The sequence below is a fragment of the Lacerta agilis genome, chromosome 6, assembly GCF_009819535.1.
Source record: "Lacerta agilis isolate rLacAgi1 chromosome 6, rLacAgi1.pri, whole genome shotgun sequence".
NCBI classification, from domain to species: domain Eukaryota; kingdom Metazoa; phylum Chordata; class Lepidosauria; order Squamata; family Lacertidae; genus Lacerta; species Lacerta agilis.
The window spans coordinates 63,305,298-63,323,122 of NC_046317.1; the positions used below are offsets into that span (position 1 = coordinate 63,305,298).

The following is a 17,825-nucleotide window of genomic DNA, read 5'->3' on the forward strand; positions in this document are numbered from 1 at the left end:
TAGAAGTTTTTCTGTATGAAACCTTTCTGTAAGCTGTGAACTTTGATCTGCTTTGCACTTCTTTCTGACATATTACTGTATAAGCTGTGACTAAGTGTCTGAAGATAACGATGGAAGGTCAACTTTGTGCAGGAAGGAATTGTCTAGGTCAGAAACAAGATAGGATGGCCTTGCTAAAGTGCGTATGAAAGCTGGCACAGGAACCAACTCAAGGCTTTGCCTTAAGATTGCAAGAACAGGAAATGTTCCTTATATGGACAAGGATGTTATGTACAAGAGGCAGATTCCTGGGGTGGGGAGATGAGCCAAAGTTTTCTATAAGAACTGTCTGAAAACTGACTAGCTTTGTACTTGCTTGTGTGCATTTACCTTCTGCATGCAAAATAAGCCTTTCTCTCTCTGAAGCCAGCAGCCTCGGTGTTTTTTCTGCTTCCATGTTTTCTCACCGGGCGCAACCGGAGGAACCCGTAGGGCAAATAAGGCTACAGTGCCTTCATTACACACCTTTAGGCACCAGGCAATTTTTTTTTCCATTTTAACCTGGCCTTAGGCTGACCGACATCCAATACCCTTTTGAATATGTTGTGGGGATTATTGGTCTGCTTTTGTTCTTTTTCTTATATATTTTGTTCTTTTTTATGTTGTGAACCACCCTGAGATCTATGGGGGGCTTAATTTTGACACAACCAAGAGGGCAGCTGTAGCTCATGCTTCCTTCTCCTTTATTCCATACAGTGTCTGGACCGAATGAGCAAAATGTGCACAACCGAGCTCTGGTTGGAGACACTGAAACTGCACTCTGGCAGGCTTCAGGTTGCTCTTTACAACATTTGTGTCCTATGATGGGAAACAATGAACTGAGTGCTGGTGCAGCAATTAAGAGTTTTGGATGAGGATGAGGGAGACGTGGGTTCAAATCCTCATTCATCCATGAAGCTCACACTGTGTCCTTGGGTGGGTCGCTATATCTCAGCTTCACTTATGACAAAGTGTTGCTGTGGGAATAAAATGGGAAGGGGGAGGGGGAATCATGTATGATGCCTTTATCTCCTCAGAGGAAAGGGGGAGATATAAATGTAGTAAATAAATAAAATAAATGCAGTAGAAAACATGTCCCTCATCAGAGAATGGTTGGACCAAGCAGGCCTGGACTTGTTTAAAAAATGCCTAAATTAACTCAAATCTTTTACAGGATTCACCCTGTACAAAACTCACCAGGCTTTTTAAAGCTTATCCCTTGAGAATATTTCCCTTCTATTACCAACACAGAGGAAATGAGGCTAGACTATTCAGAGATTTGGCCCATGCACTTTGAGAGGCCAGCGTAAGATCCCACGGTACAGGTAAGATGGCAGAGGACTTTATCAGCCCACGGATGAGCTCAGTGACCTGGGAGCCCTTAGCATGGCCCTCCCCCAAACTCCCTCAAGTGAGAAGCAGGTGAACCTGTATCTGCTCAAAGGGAATTTCAAAGCTGAACGACTCGTTGAAATAGGGGTTCAGAGTCTTCTTCTTGACCGTGGTCTTCTTCTTCTTGAGCCTCTTGCCATTCTGCAGCAGGTGGATCTTCACATAGGGATCTGAAAAGGAAGGCTAAACAGTTCAGACTTTGCAGGCAGGTAACACACGCTGAAAGGCCAGGGAGAGGAAACCTCAAGGGGAAACAGCTAGGAATTAGCCATGGTGCACAGAGGAACGGGACGGACAGAAATGCCATTAACTTTTTGCTCCATAATACGGAATCGTTGGTCGTTTAGAGCCACTTAGGTAGGATGCATTTCTCTTCTCAGAGAGTCCTTATCTCTTTTGTGAAAGCTCAAGATACCCACCAATTTGGGATGAGAGGATTAGACAAATGCATGGAGCATAAGGCTTCCCTCAGCTCAGGGGATGCTTGTGGGCTTCTCATAGGCATCTGGTTTGCCACTGTGAGAACAGGATGCTGGACTAGATGAGCCTTTGGTCTGACCCAGCAGATTTTCCTTACGTCCTAGGGCAGCATAAGGCTGGTTCACGCTTCTCTAGTGGAACGGCTGACATTTCGAGATTGAAACAGTCACAGTCCTATGCAGGAAGCTGAAGGAAGCAACTTCCCATACAGTTGCAGGTATTTATTTCAACTACACCAGTACAACTCTCCCTTTTGGGGCGGGTGGGTCAAGATGCCATAGATATAAATGGTCACAGCCATATGGGAAGCTGCCCAATGCTCACAACACATGTTTCATTTTCAAGTAGCATCCATGCAGCTGGTGTCACTCAGATTTAAGCAATGTGAGGCCAAGGATACACACCCCTCCCCAAAAAAGAACTCTGAGACCTTAGGGTGAAGGGCAAGTAAAAAAAACCCAAATCAAAATAAAGTAGTAATTAAGAGGAATAATATACAGGAAGAGGAAGAAGCAGCATTTTGGCAGGTGTGGGTTATACATTCATACTACAAAGCAATGAAAGCAAGGACTACTTTGTGCCTCATTGTGCAAAAATGCCCAGAAAATCCTTCGGTCCTGGCTCTGAGGTGCCATCTGGTGGGGATGAAGTTGTTCTGCACTCACCTGAAAGTCCTCCGACATCCATCTTTTTCAAGTTCTTGGCCTCCAGGATGCAGACAGTGAGTTTCCCGGCAGTGGGCACATATCGTAATGAGATACAGATGTCTCCCAGTTTCTCTGGCTGTCAAGGGAAACAGGGAGAGCAATGAAATCTGGAGTTCTACTCAGCGTCAGTAAAAGTTCAGAGTCCTAAGGCGGAAGTCTTGGCATAACACAACTGCCCTGTTCACACTGGGCTGTGAAGGCGCTGCCCTTTCTCACCGTCTATCAGACAAATAATTTGAATGTTGCACCACCAGCACTTCCTCCAGCCGGGAAAGCAAAGGACCTGGTGTCAGGAGCAGGAGAAGCATCTGACACCTTCCTTATGTCGTCTGTCACATGCTGAAGATGCACCTCTTTATCCTGGCCTTGACATTTGAGATTTATACTTTAAGGACCATCCTATTCTCTTGACCAAAATTTTAATATTGCATTTATAAATTGCTGTAACCCACCCTGGGACTTTATGCTGAAGGGTGGGTGAGAAATTGAATAAATAACAGTGAGATTATTCCATATTTTGGTATGCTTATGCACAGGCGTTAATACTAAAATGAGAGAAACAGCAGACAATACATTCAAAGTACAATGAGCTGTCTTTATGCATTTTTAGTTGTTATTACATTTATATCTCCCCGTTCCTTCAAGGGGTCAAGGTGACGTATAAATTTATTACCTTCTCTATGTTATCTTCACAGCAACCCTCTGAGGTAGGTTAGGCTGAGAGATAGCGACTGGCTCAAAAATCACCCAGAGGGGTTCCTGAGCCTCCCCTGGTCTTACAGGTCCTAGTCCAACACACTAACCTCTATACCACACGGGCTGGATGTGCAGCTCCAGTCTAAGGCAGGAGGAAGAACAAGTTCCTCCACCCCTCGGAAATCACTGAGGTGAGAAACCCCATAATGATGTTAAGGTTTATTTCCTGAAGAGTAATAAATAGCCAATTTTGGACTCAACACTGTTTATATGTAGTTAGCATTAGGGATTCCCCACCACCGATATGCATCACTTTTGACTTATCGGTGTTACAGTTTTTAATCGAAGATCTCATTCTTCCAATTAGGCAGTAGAGAACTTGGTTTTTAGACTTGACCAGTCCGTTTCCATGCCTTTGGTATTGACAGAGGCAAATGATCTTCCACAAAGACCACTTAGTAGCAGAAGGCTGAGGTGCAGAGATGCTCTGCTGAGAGACTGAGGATTTCCTTAAAGAAGGCAGCTCAGCCCAGCAAGAACCTAGGCCTTCTAAATCTGCATTTCTCCAATGCCTACTTCCTACCAAAGACCTCAGGACACTTAGCAAAATTCACCTTCTGTGTGGGGCTCCTTCATACAGTGCTAAGTATCAGTACCTACATTTAAAAAAGGCAATGAAAGAAAACAAGATGCTTCCACTTCCACCAGCTCCTTACCTCCTCTTTTTCTGCACTCTCCAGATCCCTCCATTCTTCAATGGGCTGCCCCAGGTCCACCGTGTTCATGGGCACCTTGACTTCTCCAATGATGTCATGTTTGGAGAAACGGTCAAAGTCATAGATAGCCATCACCAACGTCTTGCCACCCAGCTCCTGATATGGAATCTGTTACACAGAACAGAGGAATGTGATTCAATAACTGCTTTGGGACCTGGAACAAGCTCTCTTAAGAGGCTGTCGGAATGCTCTTGCCCAATAATGCATTTAGTTTCAATTGCCAGGAATTATTCCCCCCCCCCATTTTTCTCCAAGTGATGTGCAGTACTTCTTTCTTTCTTTCTGGGGGGCTACCACAAATATGTCAGTGTTCTAGCTGTGTGCAATATATCCTCTGCAGAGGATGCCTAGGCCAACAGAAGTCTTACCTTGAAGACAAAGGTCTCATTGTAGGTTGGATTAAGGGTCTTCTTTTGCACTTTGGTCTCAAACTTCTTCTTCTTGTCAGGAAGCAGGAAGACTTTGACGTAAGGGTCAGATGTGCCACCCATGTCCAGTGCTGGGAGCTCAGCTGCTTGGAGGATCCCTACTGTGAGCTATCAAGGAAAAACAGTTCTTAGGAAATGTAATGGTTCTGCAAGGCCACATGCCAAGCAGCACAATGCATAGAGAAGGAAATCTGCCTCAGAACTAATATGAACTGTTACCTTCCTTTTGCTTTTGCTAGATGCCCTAAGTTGTCCTTCTCTTTTGTGTTACACCCACAGGTGTTATTCTTCAATTAGCCTAGCAATACCATCTTATTTAGTTTAGTTTATTGGTATGATATACCAATACACATATAACTGTATAGTGTAAACTGCCCTAGGAAGAAGGGCAGTATAGTAATTTAATAAGTGAAATAATGACAAAGATTGAAAAGTGGCAACTAACAATGTGTTCCTTTTCCATTATGCTTGCAATAAATACTGACACTGCCCTCGTGTAACATTAAAACAAACCGTAACTCAGCCCAAACAAGAAGTCTCTGGGAGACATCTCAGCCAGACCTTCTGGTTGCTTTGCTGCTCTACCAAACGGAGCCAAGCCATGATTTCACTTAACATATCATCCAAACTTGTGTTTGTAGTTCAGCCTTCCCAGACAAACCATGAGCTGCAAACCACAGGGCAAACTTCGGTTACAGCTCATTATTTTTTGAGAAACCAAACCAGGCTTGGATAAGATGCTAAGCCAAACCATGGCTTTGACTAGTGCAGCAACAAAACAACCAGGGGAGCCAAGCAACATCAAATCATTTTTTTCTGGAGCTTACACATTTTGTCACGCTAAGCCATTATGTTTGGCTTAGCACCATGTGCAAACTGGGCCAATGAATCCAAATCTGTCCCCCCGACTATGTCATGCCCATGAAGCTGATTATCCCATTAATCATCAAGGGATAGCCATTCTCATTACTTCTTACAAATAAAAGTATACTGGGAAAGCACCATTATTCCATCACCTGGTCTGCAAAAGAAAGAGAGCATAAAATTGCATGCCACTGTTTTTAAAGGAAAAGCAGTGTGTGGAGAGAGAATTTGGAATGGGAGAAGGGGGTGCTTAAATCTTTTCCTAACCTCAACTTCCCTGCTCCAAATAACTCTTCCTTCACACACACAAGCTCCTCCACCTGGCATATTTGTGAGGGTAAAAAGTAGCTTTAGGGGGATCTGTAGTGGAAAAGCTGTGGGCAGGGAAAGGGCAAAGCTTCTCTTTCACATACACTGCTTCTCAACAAATACTGCCATCTCCCTGAAGCTGCTTTTCCTGAAAATCAAAATGGCACAGAGGCTCTCGGACATGTGTTGCTAAATAACACATAGCTACAAACTGTGTTAACTGCAGGACACCCAGAGACTTGAAGAGAGGACTCAGGGAGCAGGGACAGGTACCTTACTCCTCACACCAGCCTTCAGCTTGAAGGCTGAAGGAGTTTCTGGCCTGAGATTTCCCATGCTGTAACACCACCCTTACAATGGCAAATCATGGTGGCGTCCAACCTAGGAACCAAAAGGGGCCTGGTAAGCCTATGCAACCTGTGTCAGGCTTAGTTCCTCAACCCAAACAGCTTGTCTTGCCGAGTGCTGTGCCTTTCCAGAACCTGAGAACCAGCCCTCTGTGGAGCTTGGGCAAGGCTCCAAGTGCTCTTCCTCAAGAGCTTGTGGGGAGAGACGTAGAACAAGTTCAAATTAAATGTTGGGTAGGCATCTCTGAAGATGTTCTCCCATTGGGTGACATCTCTCCAACGCCTTTTCCCTTCTCTCTCGCCCCACCTATTCATTTGGGTGCCTTACCTGGTTAGCCTGGAAGTCATAGTCTAGGGAGAACTGCAGCTTGCCCAGGTTCTCCGGTTCCTTCTCCTCTTCCTGTTCCCCCTCCCCTTCCCCTTCTTCTTCATCATCATCATCGTCATCCTGTTGTATCTGGAAGAGAAGCAATACCATAATGTTTTGCACAGGAACACCATGCACTGAGAACCTAGTTCCCCTTCACACATGCGTATCGTTTCTGCCATACCTTACCTAAGCACTGAAATGCATGTACATAATCTATAAAGCGTTACTTCAGGTGTAGGAAAAGGAAAGTTGGTGAAAGGGGAAGCCTAAGGTTCCTTATCTGTATTTGGCTTATAATTTTGGGTCTCCCTCTGACTTCAGTCATTACCACACAGACTGGGCACATGCATATTCCAGTCTCGACAAAGAATTTAAAATTTCTAGATACCCTAAATGAATACTTGAAAAGTTGGATAGAGGGGTAGCGGTCCTGGACTTAATCTTAAGTGGTGCCCAGGACCTGGTACAAGATATAAGGGTTGTTGAACCAGATAGTAGCAGTAACCGTAGTGGTGAAAAAGTCAACATATATGTCAATGGGCAATTGCTGGGCAATTGCTAAGGAAGCTCAACTTTGAAGGAGGAAATTCCCCCCATAATGAGAGGATTGGTAAAAAAGGAGGTTGAAAGGGAAAGTCAGGTGGCGTCAAAACCATCTAAAATTCTTGGGGGTAGGGATTGTTCAAAACTAGAAACTCAGCTAGACTGCATACAGATCAGGAAAGATGCCCCCAGAGCAAAGAGGAGGCCAGCAGAGTCAAGGAAGCTATCCAAAAGGCTTCCTTCAGAAAATGGAAACCTTCGCCAAAGGAAGAGAACAAAAAGGGACACGAATTTTGGCAAAAGAAACAAAGGCAGGTGGTGGCTTGGTTCACATGCCGCAATAAGCCAAACCCTGGCTTGATGTGAAGGTGTGAACATGTCAAGCTCACACCCACTTTCCTCCTCCCTGGTCCTTCTGGCTCCCTGCTGAGGTTTGGCATTATGTGGCACCTGCAGTAGTGGCAATCCATTAGCACCTGGATTTTGATGCATTTAAAATTCCACTTTGTAAGTAATGGTTTTGTTCTGTTTTAGGTGGTGTTTTTATGGCATATTTTTATTCAACTGTATATTGCCTTGGAGGTGATTAATGAATTAATCATCATAATCTACTACAGAGATTATAGGCCTGAGGCCATCCAAATGTTGATGAACTCACATCAATCCCAGACAATGGTCAGGGATGAGAGATGAGAGTCCCGCATTATCTGGAGAGCCACAGGTCTCCTATCCCTACTCTACTAGGTAGCAGATTTAGTGAAAGGAAGAGACAGAACCCACTGCTCAGTTAAGACTAATTGCACTTTAAACTAACCTTGGGCTATTGTGGCCAGTGAAGTTTACTCTGGTTTGTAAATGGTTTCTGTTGTTTCTGTTGCAAATAAAAGTCTATTTTTTGGATGCCTGAAGTTTCTTACTGTTGATTTTAATTCTTACATGCTGTATTTAATATTGATTTGCTTGTAAGCTGCCCAGTATATATATTGATAAGCAGCTACATAAATTTAATACCTCAGTAATTTTCTTCATAAATGCTGAATGCTCAGAATTTCAGAACAAAAAGATTAGACTTTTGGCAACTGTGAACTCTGGGAGATTTCAAGGATTTCCATAAGCAATGGAACTGTTGTTATCTGGTTTGTGTACAAAGGGGACCTACGGTATCTATGGCAAGAGGATTATGGGAAGTGGGGTTACCATGATGCAGCAGGGGGAGGAGCCTGGCTGTTCAGTGGCTTTAATGAGAGGGTGGCTGGTGCTCACTAAGGGATTGGTGCCTAGGAAATGTAACAGGTGCTTAACCTAAATCCAATGTTCTTCTTTTGTACCTTGCATAAAACAAATAGGACTGGAACACTCACACATTTGTATGCATGCATAAAGGTAAAGGGTAAAGGGACCCCTGACCGTTAAGACCAGTCGCAGACGACTCTGGGGTTGTGGTGCTCATCTCGCTTTACTAGCCAAGGGAGCCAGCGTTTGTCCAGACAGTTTTTCTGGGTCATGTGGCCAGCATGACTAAGCTGCTTCTGGTGAAACCAGAGCAGTGCACGGAAACGCTGTTTACCTTCCCACCGCAGCGATACCTATTTATCTACTTGCACTTTGACATGCTTTTGAACTGCTAGGTTGGCAGAAGCCGGGACCAAACAACGGGAGCTCACCCTGTCACGGGGATTTGAACCGCTGACCTTCTGATCGGCAAGCCCAAGAAGCTCAGTGGTTTAGACCACAACGCATGCACACACACCCTCAATGTACACATTATTTGTTCAAATAATTCAGGTATTAAAAACAAAATATGTTGATCTAACTTGGTCAAATATACTGTATATTTTCAAACTAGTTCCTTCCCCACAAAATTCTGGCAAACACAATCAGGTCACTGACACATGCAAATACATTCAGAGTTTCATTTCACCATACTTAGGCCTTGTGGAGTTTATCTACACACTTTCTTGTCCCACTGCTTTCCCCCTGACCTTTACTCCTTAATCAGAGCAAACTGCAATCGGGTTTTCCACGTATTGCTGTTTGCTCCGATTTAAAGCTAAAGAGCGATATTTCCCTGGGAAAGGAGCAAGCAGAAAACCGCTCGGCTCATGCTTTCTAGGCACAGGACAAGTGGAAGTATGGACGAGTCTGTTGTCTTGACAGAGAAATTGATCTGCTAAGAAACTCATCTGAAGATGCACATTATCCAACAATTAACACAAAACAGACTTTGCACTCAACCTCATTTACAACTGGGTAGATTTGCACGAATTTAATGTCCCCTTAACCAAACTTTGTAAGAAAATTTTGTTTACCTTTCCCAGTATAAGTCCCATATCAGAATTAACTGCACCATCTTAACAAAGGCTGCGTAGAACTTTGAACTGTGTGCTAGTCAAACCCTCTTCCCTTGCCCCTTTAAGCCTAAAAGGGAAGCGACGTTGGCATCAGGACCTACCGTGAGTTGACATCCAGGTTAGTCAGATAAGATGGAGACAGAACAACACAGAAGGAGAGCAACGAGAGCACAGAGAAGGAAGAGAAGGGCATTATAGAGACAAAAACTGCACACATCATCGACAACAACACCTAGTGCTCCTGAGAAACCACAGGCTCCACACCTTCAAAATGTATGCTATATGGGGGGTTGGGTAATTACAATTTCAATAAACCATTTTGGGGGTGGGGTGAAGGACGCATTACATTAAGCTGGTTGCTTCAGTTTGAAAGAAAAGCATCTCTGTGGGAACCTGACTCAGATCATGCTCCTGATCCAAATTGGGATCGTGCACCAAATTCCCACTGGAAGTCACACCCCTGGTTGTAATGTCTTGTTTGCTGGAAACTGCATGGGCCCTCAAAGTGGACTGGGAGCTGTTTCCTTCAAAACAGCAGTTGCCATTCTGGGGTTGCTTCTTTTTTTTTTTTTTAAGTGTTGTACAGTTTGTCCCTTGTGACACCGCTGTATCTGCACTAATGCTCATTTTGCTTAGAAGGGTGCAAACAGGGTAATTTGCCACTGTGTGTTTTGAACCAGCCAATTTCTTTTCCCTGCTTTATTGTAAATTATCTCACAAAACTGAATGAAGGTAACTACTGGACCTGGATTTCTCTGGAAGCTGAAAAGCACAGAAGTACATAGGGGAAAAGAGAAAGACAGAGAGAAAGAGAAAACATGACTTTCTATGCACATTAGTAACTTAGGGACTGCATATTTGTCTCTGCTTCTAGAACAACAACAAAGAACAAAAAATAAAATGCAAAGAAAAGACACATAGCTGTTGTAATGATCCTGCTAAGAGGGTGCAGTCTAGTGCTTCCAGAGGCTTATAGACAAAAGAGCTTATAGAAAAAACTCCAATACTGTCTGTTGCTGTTGGCATTCATCCTCTGTTTGAAGCAGAAGATATATACCGTATTTTTCGCTCCATAAGACGCACTTTTTTCCTCCTTAAAAAGTAAGGGAAATTATCTGTGCATCTTATGGAGCGAATGGTGGTCCCTGGAGCTGAATTGCCCAGGGGCCAAAAGAGGATTATGCCTTTTATTTTACAAAGAGAAAAGGGGGTGTTGAAAGGACCCCACTCAGCAGCTGATCAGCAAGAGATCAGGAGAGAGATAAGAGTCCCGGCTCCCTTTCAGCCCCGCCCTCCTTTGTTGAATGTGCTGCAGAGGGAGGTTGTTTGTTTCCCCAGCGACATGTGACTGGCTGATTAGATTATCTGTCTGAAAAAGGCTCCCTTTCCTTTAGAAGCTGCAGAAATGTGAGTTCAACCTCATAAAAATAGGGCTTTTCCTCTTTGCTTTTCCCCCTTTGGAAAAGGAGCTGCAAAACCTTTAGCTGATGCTAAAAAACCCCCAGGGTTTTTCCCTTTGCAAAAAAAAGCTGCAAAACTTTTAGCTGATCCTCAAAAAACCAGGGCTTTTCCCTTTGCAAAAAAGCTGCAAAACTTTTAGCTGATCCTCAAAAAACAGGGCTTTTAGAGGAGGAAAACCAGAAAAATGTTTTTTTTTTCTTGTTTCCTCCTCTAAAAATGAGGTGCGCCCTATGGTCCGGTGCGCCCTATGGAGCGAAAAATATGGTAGTCACTGGCCTGGGTTTGCATAAACTATGGCTTAGCCCAAATGTGGGAACTATTGTAGAGATTATTGACGCTTTGCTCTTCCCCAGGCATTTTGCTGGTGCACCAGGACTCATGGTTTAACTATCTCCAGACTAATCATGAGTGGTAACCAAGGCTTGTCCTATGGCTTATGGCTCATGGTTCATTTGGGGAGTAGCAAACAACAACAACAACAACAACAACCAGGGAGGAGTGAGGCAGTTGCACTCTCCTCTCCAGAAGACCATGCAGTCACACTAACCCATGATTTGCCTTAGTGTGATGTGCAAACTAGGCCACTGAGTTCTGCACAACAGAGTTCAGTTCCCCCATCACAATGACAGCTATACATTTGTGAACGTGTAGCTCAGCTATAAGATATGTAGGAAAATCTTATTTTGTACCCATTTAGTCAATGGCTCTTATTATTACCAGACTCAGGGCAGATTTCTGCATCAAACACATTCCACAGAACTGTGCCTTTTTATGTTATCTTTACACAAGTTATCCTACTTGCTAGGGAAGCATTTTTTCAGAGGTTTTTATGTCTCAATTAACTGATGCATCTAGGCATTCCACAATAACATCTAATCTATCCTTCCTATCTGAAAATCCTGAATATTGCAATTAATATTTGTTCAAACATTTGCTCAAGTTAATCAGCAATGGGAAACCCCAATTTAATAAAATCAAAGGACTGCAGAATAGTTGGATTTCAGTGATGGTGGGGAGAGTGCTCTTGTGCTCAGGTCCCGCTTGTGGGTTTCCCACAGGCATCTGGATGACAATGTAAGAACATGATGCTGGACGAGATGGGCCACTGGCGTGATCCAGCAAGCTCTTCTTATGTTATAATAGTTTCCCTAACTACTGAGTACAATCCTAGGATGGAGCATGCATGTATTCATAAGGTGGAAAGAACCACACAAGTCCATCAACACCCTGGAATACACTTGGCTTTGCATTGGGCAATGTGGTTACACTAATGGCACGCCCATAGTGGTTACACTGGGAAGTTACACAATAATGAAGCTAGCAGGGAAGGCATAGTTGCCTTGTCATGAGTAAGGAGCCTTGGATCTGAGGACTGATTGCTAGCCTTCCACGGTCAGAGGCAGTAATGCTTAGGAATACCAGTTGCTGGAAACCTCAGAAGAGACCATGCTCTTGCCTCTGGGTGGCCACTGTGAGAACAGGCTATTGGACCTGATGGACCATTGGCCTGATCCAATAGGCTCTTCTGATGTTCTTAACCTAGAAAACATTGTCCAGGTCTTGTGGGAAGTGAGAGGGAGGAAGGTGACTGCTCTGTCCCATGTTCAGGATGCACATCCTCCTTCTGCATATGATGTCCAAAAGCAAGAGGAGTCTTTCAGCTTCCCATCATTCCTTTCAAATGTCTGAAGTGGGCCAGGTACCAGGCTAAAACGATGAATGTCAACCTTTCACTTGGGACTCTAAACGGTGCACAAAACCACCAGATCATGTCTATTAGGAAGGCAATTTATACCTGGTCAGATTATTTCCCCATCTATCCTAGTGTTGTCTCCCCTGCCTGACAGCAGCTCTCCAATGTCTCAGACAGATATCTTTCTCATTGTCTGCAACCCAATCTTTTTTTTTTAAGTGAACATGCTGGGGATCGAACCTGGGATGTTCTAAATGCAAGGCATGTGCACTCTTTTACTGAGCTATGTCCTTTCCATTATTCCAGACTGCCTAGTTGCAAGGAAGTGGGTGTTGTCTTAGTAATTTGTTATCTTGATTTTGCATACATTTTCTGGGTCCTGCTACCAAAAATGCTGAAATGCCTCAAGGAATTTAACTGTTTAGCCTTGGCCCAGCTCTCCTCATTTTTCAGTGTCTCTGGAAACACAACCAGTTAATGACATCCAAATCTTCCACTGTTGAATTTGGCAAGAGAAGTGACTCAAGGCAGAGAATCATGGGGAAAGCTTTGTGACATCTCTTGCCCACCCTCCCTTCATTACATGCAGAATCGTAGCACACAGCAGAGGGATCTGGATGACTAGGCACCTCTGGGCTGTGCTTCATTAAAGCACCTCATGCAAACAGCCTCATTAACAGAGAGAGAAAGAGTTCCAGCAATATGGGCTATAAAAGTCCCATTTCTGAGCCTGCAGCCCAAGTTACCAAAATCAAAAGTCTCCAATATGGGAGAAGAATTTAGTGCCCATAAAACCATCCAGGGTTTCACAGGTTTGTCTATCTTTAACTGCCAATGGGATTTGCTGCTGAGTTAGTTTGATTGCTGCCAGCAAAGCAAACATTATAACCCTGAGCAGTAAGGAGGAGGAGGGGGTGTGATTTGGTGTGATGGTGGCATCAGGTGGGAAGCTGCACCAGACACTTTTACGAGCTGGGATTTATTGACTGTCTTGTACACATTACTTCCTGGGAGCAACACCCTTTCAGATCCTCTAGTGCTTTTGTGGCCTTTAATATTTTTCATCAGCAGGTACTAGACAAGAGAAGTCACCATTGCTGGTGGGAGAAAAGGTATGTATTCCTACCTTCCATTGACTTCTAGTGCATTGCAGAGGGCCTTCTCAGTAGTGGCGCCTGCCCTGTGGAACACCCTCCCAGCAGATGTCAAAGCAATAAGCAGCTATTTTACTTTTAAAAGACAACTAAAGGGAAGTTTTTAATGCTTGATGCTGTATTGTTTTTAATACAGTGGTGCCCCGCTAGACGAATGCCTCGCAAGACGAAAAACTCGCTAGATGAAGGCATTCGTCTCTAGCGGAAGGCTGCCCTGCAAGACGAATTTGTCTATGGGGCTGCCTCGCAAGACGAAATTTTTTCGTCTTTTTTTTTCATCTAGCGAAAGCACAGCTTCGCTAGACGAAAAACCCGCTAGATGAAAATTATTTTCGTCTAGCGGGGCACCACTGTATTTGGTTGAAAGCCGCACAGAGTGGCCGAGGAAACCCAGCCAGATGGGCAGGGTATAAATTATTTTTATTATTATTTTTATTATTTTATTATTATTATTATTATTATTATTATTATTATTATTATTATTATTATTATTATTATTATTATTACAGGCTGCAGATAAGGCTCACAGGAAAATCTACTACAAAATACTATAATGCTGGTGGAACCATAATCTACTTAACTTCTTTCTTTTAAATAGAATATTATCCACTACTCTAAGTCTTGCATAGCTCCCATTCATGTCCAGTAGGGTTTGCCCAAGGGAACTTCCTAGAAAAGCTGGAATATACATTATAACTAAGGATCTGCCCATCAAAAACATACTCACATGAGAAGCATTATGATTTTTTTTCTTTTTTTTACCAGCCAGCATATGTATACTTTTTATGCACCAGAAAGTCTGGGTATCTTGATCCTGAGTGTTTTCTAACAGCTACTGGTTTTCTGCTTGATGCAGGTAAGTCCTCATAGCATTTACTTACCAAAGAGAAACTCTGTGAGCTTTACTTGTACACAGACAAGTTTTAGGGACGAGCTACAAACTACCCTGACTAATATCAAGGCTTGCATTTTGATGCTCAATCTTTTATCTTAAGGCTGCTGCTGCTGCTGCAAGCAATGAAGGACTAATTTCAAATCTCACTGCTGGCCCCACCTGGTTGGGGCTCTCATGCACTCCCTGTATCAAAAAAGAACTGAACTCTTTGCTTGTACACCTGATTTTCATCCTGCTGAAAGCACAAGCAAGTCCTCACCACATCATGCCAACTGCAGCATCATAACTGATCCTCTCCCTGGAGGTGTCATTTTACCTGGCCTTTCATGTCTTTCATGTTCATTGCGTTTTTCATCCCTTTTTTGTCCTTCTTGTTCTTCTTCTTCTTGCAGCAGCATTTCTTGCAGATGCAAAAGCAACAGGTGAGGATCAGCAGCCCAGCAACTACAGCAATGGCAATCAGGGCCCAAGGCGGCACTGAAAATACAAAACACTCTCATTGCACAGTTATAGCGGAATTTACTGGGGTGGCTGAGTGCCTGAAATGCAAGCATAGGTCACACTACTCACAACCCAGGAAATGCATTTAATTATTCCAAGGATAATTAACTTGTACCCTGATTGTTGGGTGCAGGGTTCCCACCACCGCCACATCTAAAGTCGCTTCCATTTAAAAAAAAAAAAAAAGCTTAAACTAAAAGTATTAATTTGCAATGCTTGCTGAAACGCACGAGCTTTTGCTGCAGGCCAACAGGCATTCCATTATTTAGATGCCATGACTTAAAAGACACCATCCCTACCTGCTGCACTTTTGACCATGGGTTTTCAGCTGTTGACCTGAATACAGGGGCAGCCCTATGCACCAATGACCATTCCTATCCTATGAAAATGCTATGCATAGAACATTTCCTGTCAACAGTTCTGTTATGAGTCTCATCCTTCCAGGTGGCTTCTTAAAGGCTAAAAATCAATATGCTTTCCATTAAATATAGAGTGTGTTTTCTCTCTCTTTTTTCTTTTTTAAAAACACAATTATTTTCTTAGTCTCTTTCCTTCCGCAAACCACACATATTTTTCAACAAAGGTCTTTTTTTAAAAAAAGCAGAAAACCATTCAGTAATAGTCCTGAATAAGGTTGACTAAGTCAAGGATGAGGAACTTGTGGTTCTCCAGATGCTGTTAAGACTCCAGTTCCCATCATCCGCAGCCAACATGATCAATGGTCATGAATGATAGGAATTGCAGTCCAACAATACCTAGAGCAAGGGTGGGCAACTGGATCTGGTCTGAGGGCCAGAACATCATCTCCTCAACCCCCAGTGGGCCAAGCTTGACCTCTCCAACACCTGATGCTGCAATGATATCAGGTGCCCATTTTAACCCTTGTGTTCAGCCCACAAAGCACCTACAACGTTGCAAAGCCAGAGATTTCCCAACGTTGATTTAGAAGGCCGCATGTTCCCTATCCTTGGCTTAAACACTTTGGCCTGTACCACAATGATAGCCTGAGTATACATCATTGTCATTTATCCCACAAGTAGTTAATTGCCCACAAGCAGTCTTTTGACAAGAGGGAATTCAGGCTTGGTGCCAGCCCAGCCCTTTGCATTCTACAAACAGGTTTAGAAACTGCAGTGATGGAGCAAGCAGAACATTTCTGCAAAGTCTCCAAAAAAGGACAGCACATGCAAGCTACTTACAGGGAATTTTGTTTATCTCGTTCATGAACTTTTCTTTAATCTTGGCAAAGACATCCTCCTGGCTCTCTACTGGGCCTGAAGGCTGTGTCGTGTTGTCCATTGACACTGCTGGTGCCACTGTTGTGGTAGTGATATGGGGTGCCACAGTGCCCGGGGTAACAGCTATGATGGGCTCCGGCTGGGGCTTCTTCTTGAAGAGGCTCCAAGTCATCTTGGCTGCTCTTGAGGGTCACTGAAAAAATATGGCACAATGATAGTTGCTCTACACTACTTGACAAGAGTACTAAGAACGACACTGAGAAATAGCTTCTTACATACGATGAAGTAGGCATGGAAGCATTTGTTTATTTCAGCTCATTTTTTAAAAAAACAGATTATTAAAACTGCACTCTTATAACTTTATGAAGGCCCAATGCCCAGTGAGGCATGTCAAAACAAGTGTTCCTTAATAATGAATCAGCCAAACGTGTTCCAACTCTGAATCTTCTTCACTAGCCACGTATTTATAATTAGAAAAAATGAACACAATTAGTTGTGGTTAGTACCTCAGAGGAACATGCACCTAGATAGTGGCACAGTCCTAATTCTACCACTTGCACTTAGGTTTTGAAGTCAAAAAGCATCATTAATAGACTGAGAACAAGTCACACCCAAGTGCCTTAAATTCTGCTTGAACATGACTACAAATATAAACCTTAAAGAATGTGTGTGAAAATTGGTACATGATCAACAGGGCTTTCGCAGAGTCAAAATAGTACTCGCATCTCAATTTCTTATTCTAGTTTTGTCATCAGAAAGCATCATAATAATTTCAAAGAGCATCCAAAACCCAAGAACACACTTTTTTCCTGACATGAGATCAGGTCCATCTATCCTTCCCCAAAGGTCTGGGCTAAATGCCAAGAAAAAACAAAAAGCAGGTCACAGAAAATACCCCTTTAATGTTTCTGATCTGAAGAGTTAGCAGTTCATTTGCACATGCAAATTAGGCCACTCCTGCAGGACAGCAGGGAGAGGGAGAAGAATTGGGATACAACAATCCTATACTGGACTCATGTCAGGCATGCCTAAGGCAGTGTTTTTCAACCACTGTTCCGCGGCACTCTAGTGTGCTGCGAGATGTTGCCTGCTGTGCCGTGGGAAAAATTGAAAAATTCAAGAGAATTACTTTATATATAGTCAATATAGGCACAGAGTTAATTTTTTTAACATTTTCTAATGGTGGTGTGCCTCGTGATTTTTTTCATGAAACAAGTGTGCCTTTGCCCAAAAAAGGTTGAAAAACACTGGCCTAAGGTGTCCCCAAAGGAAGCTCTAAAGATTAAAACAATCCACTGTACTGCAGTAGGAGGAACATATTTTCTCTCACCCCAACTCAACCCCCCAGAGGGAATTTATATCCATTTATTGCTCCACTAAAAACCTGAAAGAAGCACGGCGGGCTCTGCTAGAGTAGCTGAAGGACTGGAGATCTCATGCAAGGAATTCCTGCCTATTAGAACTCAGGTAACACAGAACCCTAGCAATGGCATTGCAGAAATGTTGTGTGTCCTCAATGAACAGAAATGCCAGATGTATTTTTCATCCTGGACCATGTTCTTCTGTACTAATTTATCTTCCTCACTTTCTCTGCTTTCATGT

General features: G+C 43.3%; 1 protein-coding gene across 1 annotated transcript in view; it reads right to left on the reverse strand.

Moving 5' to 3' along the window:
* The window catches only part of SYT2 (synaptotagmin 2), a 140,746-nt gene that overhangs the window by 5,246 nt on the left and 117,675 nt on the right, over positions 1-17,825 (reverse strand). The window contains exons 4-10 of the mRNA XM_033153087.1: positions 16,185-16,416; positions 14,801-14,961; positions 6,346-6,474; positions 4,438-4,605; positions 4,010-4,177; positions 2,556-2,673; positions 1,447-1,580 (exon numbers count right to left, since the gene is read on the reverse strand). Coding sequence (XP_033008978.1) covers positions 1,447-1,580; positions 2,556-2,673; positions 4,010-4,177; positions 4,438-4,605; positions 6,346-6,474; positions 14,801-14,961; positions 16,185-16,395 — 1,089 coding nt within the window. The 5' untranslated portion in view covers positions 16,396-16,416. The remainder of the gene's footprint in view (positions 1-1,446; positions 1,581-2,555; positions 2,674-4,009; positions 4,178-4,437; positions 4,606-6,345; positions 6,475-14,800; positions 14,962-16,184; positions 16,417-17,825) is intronic.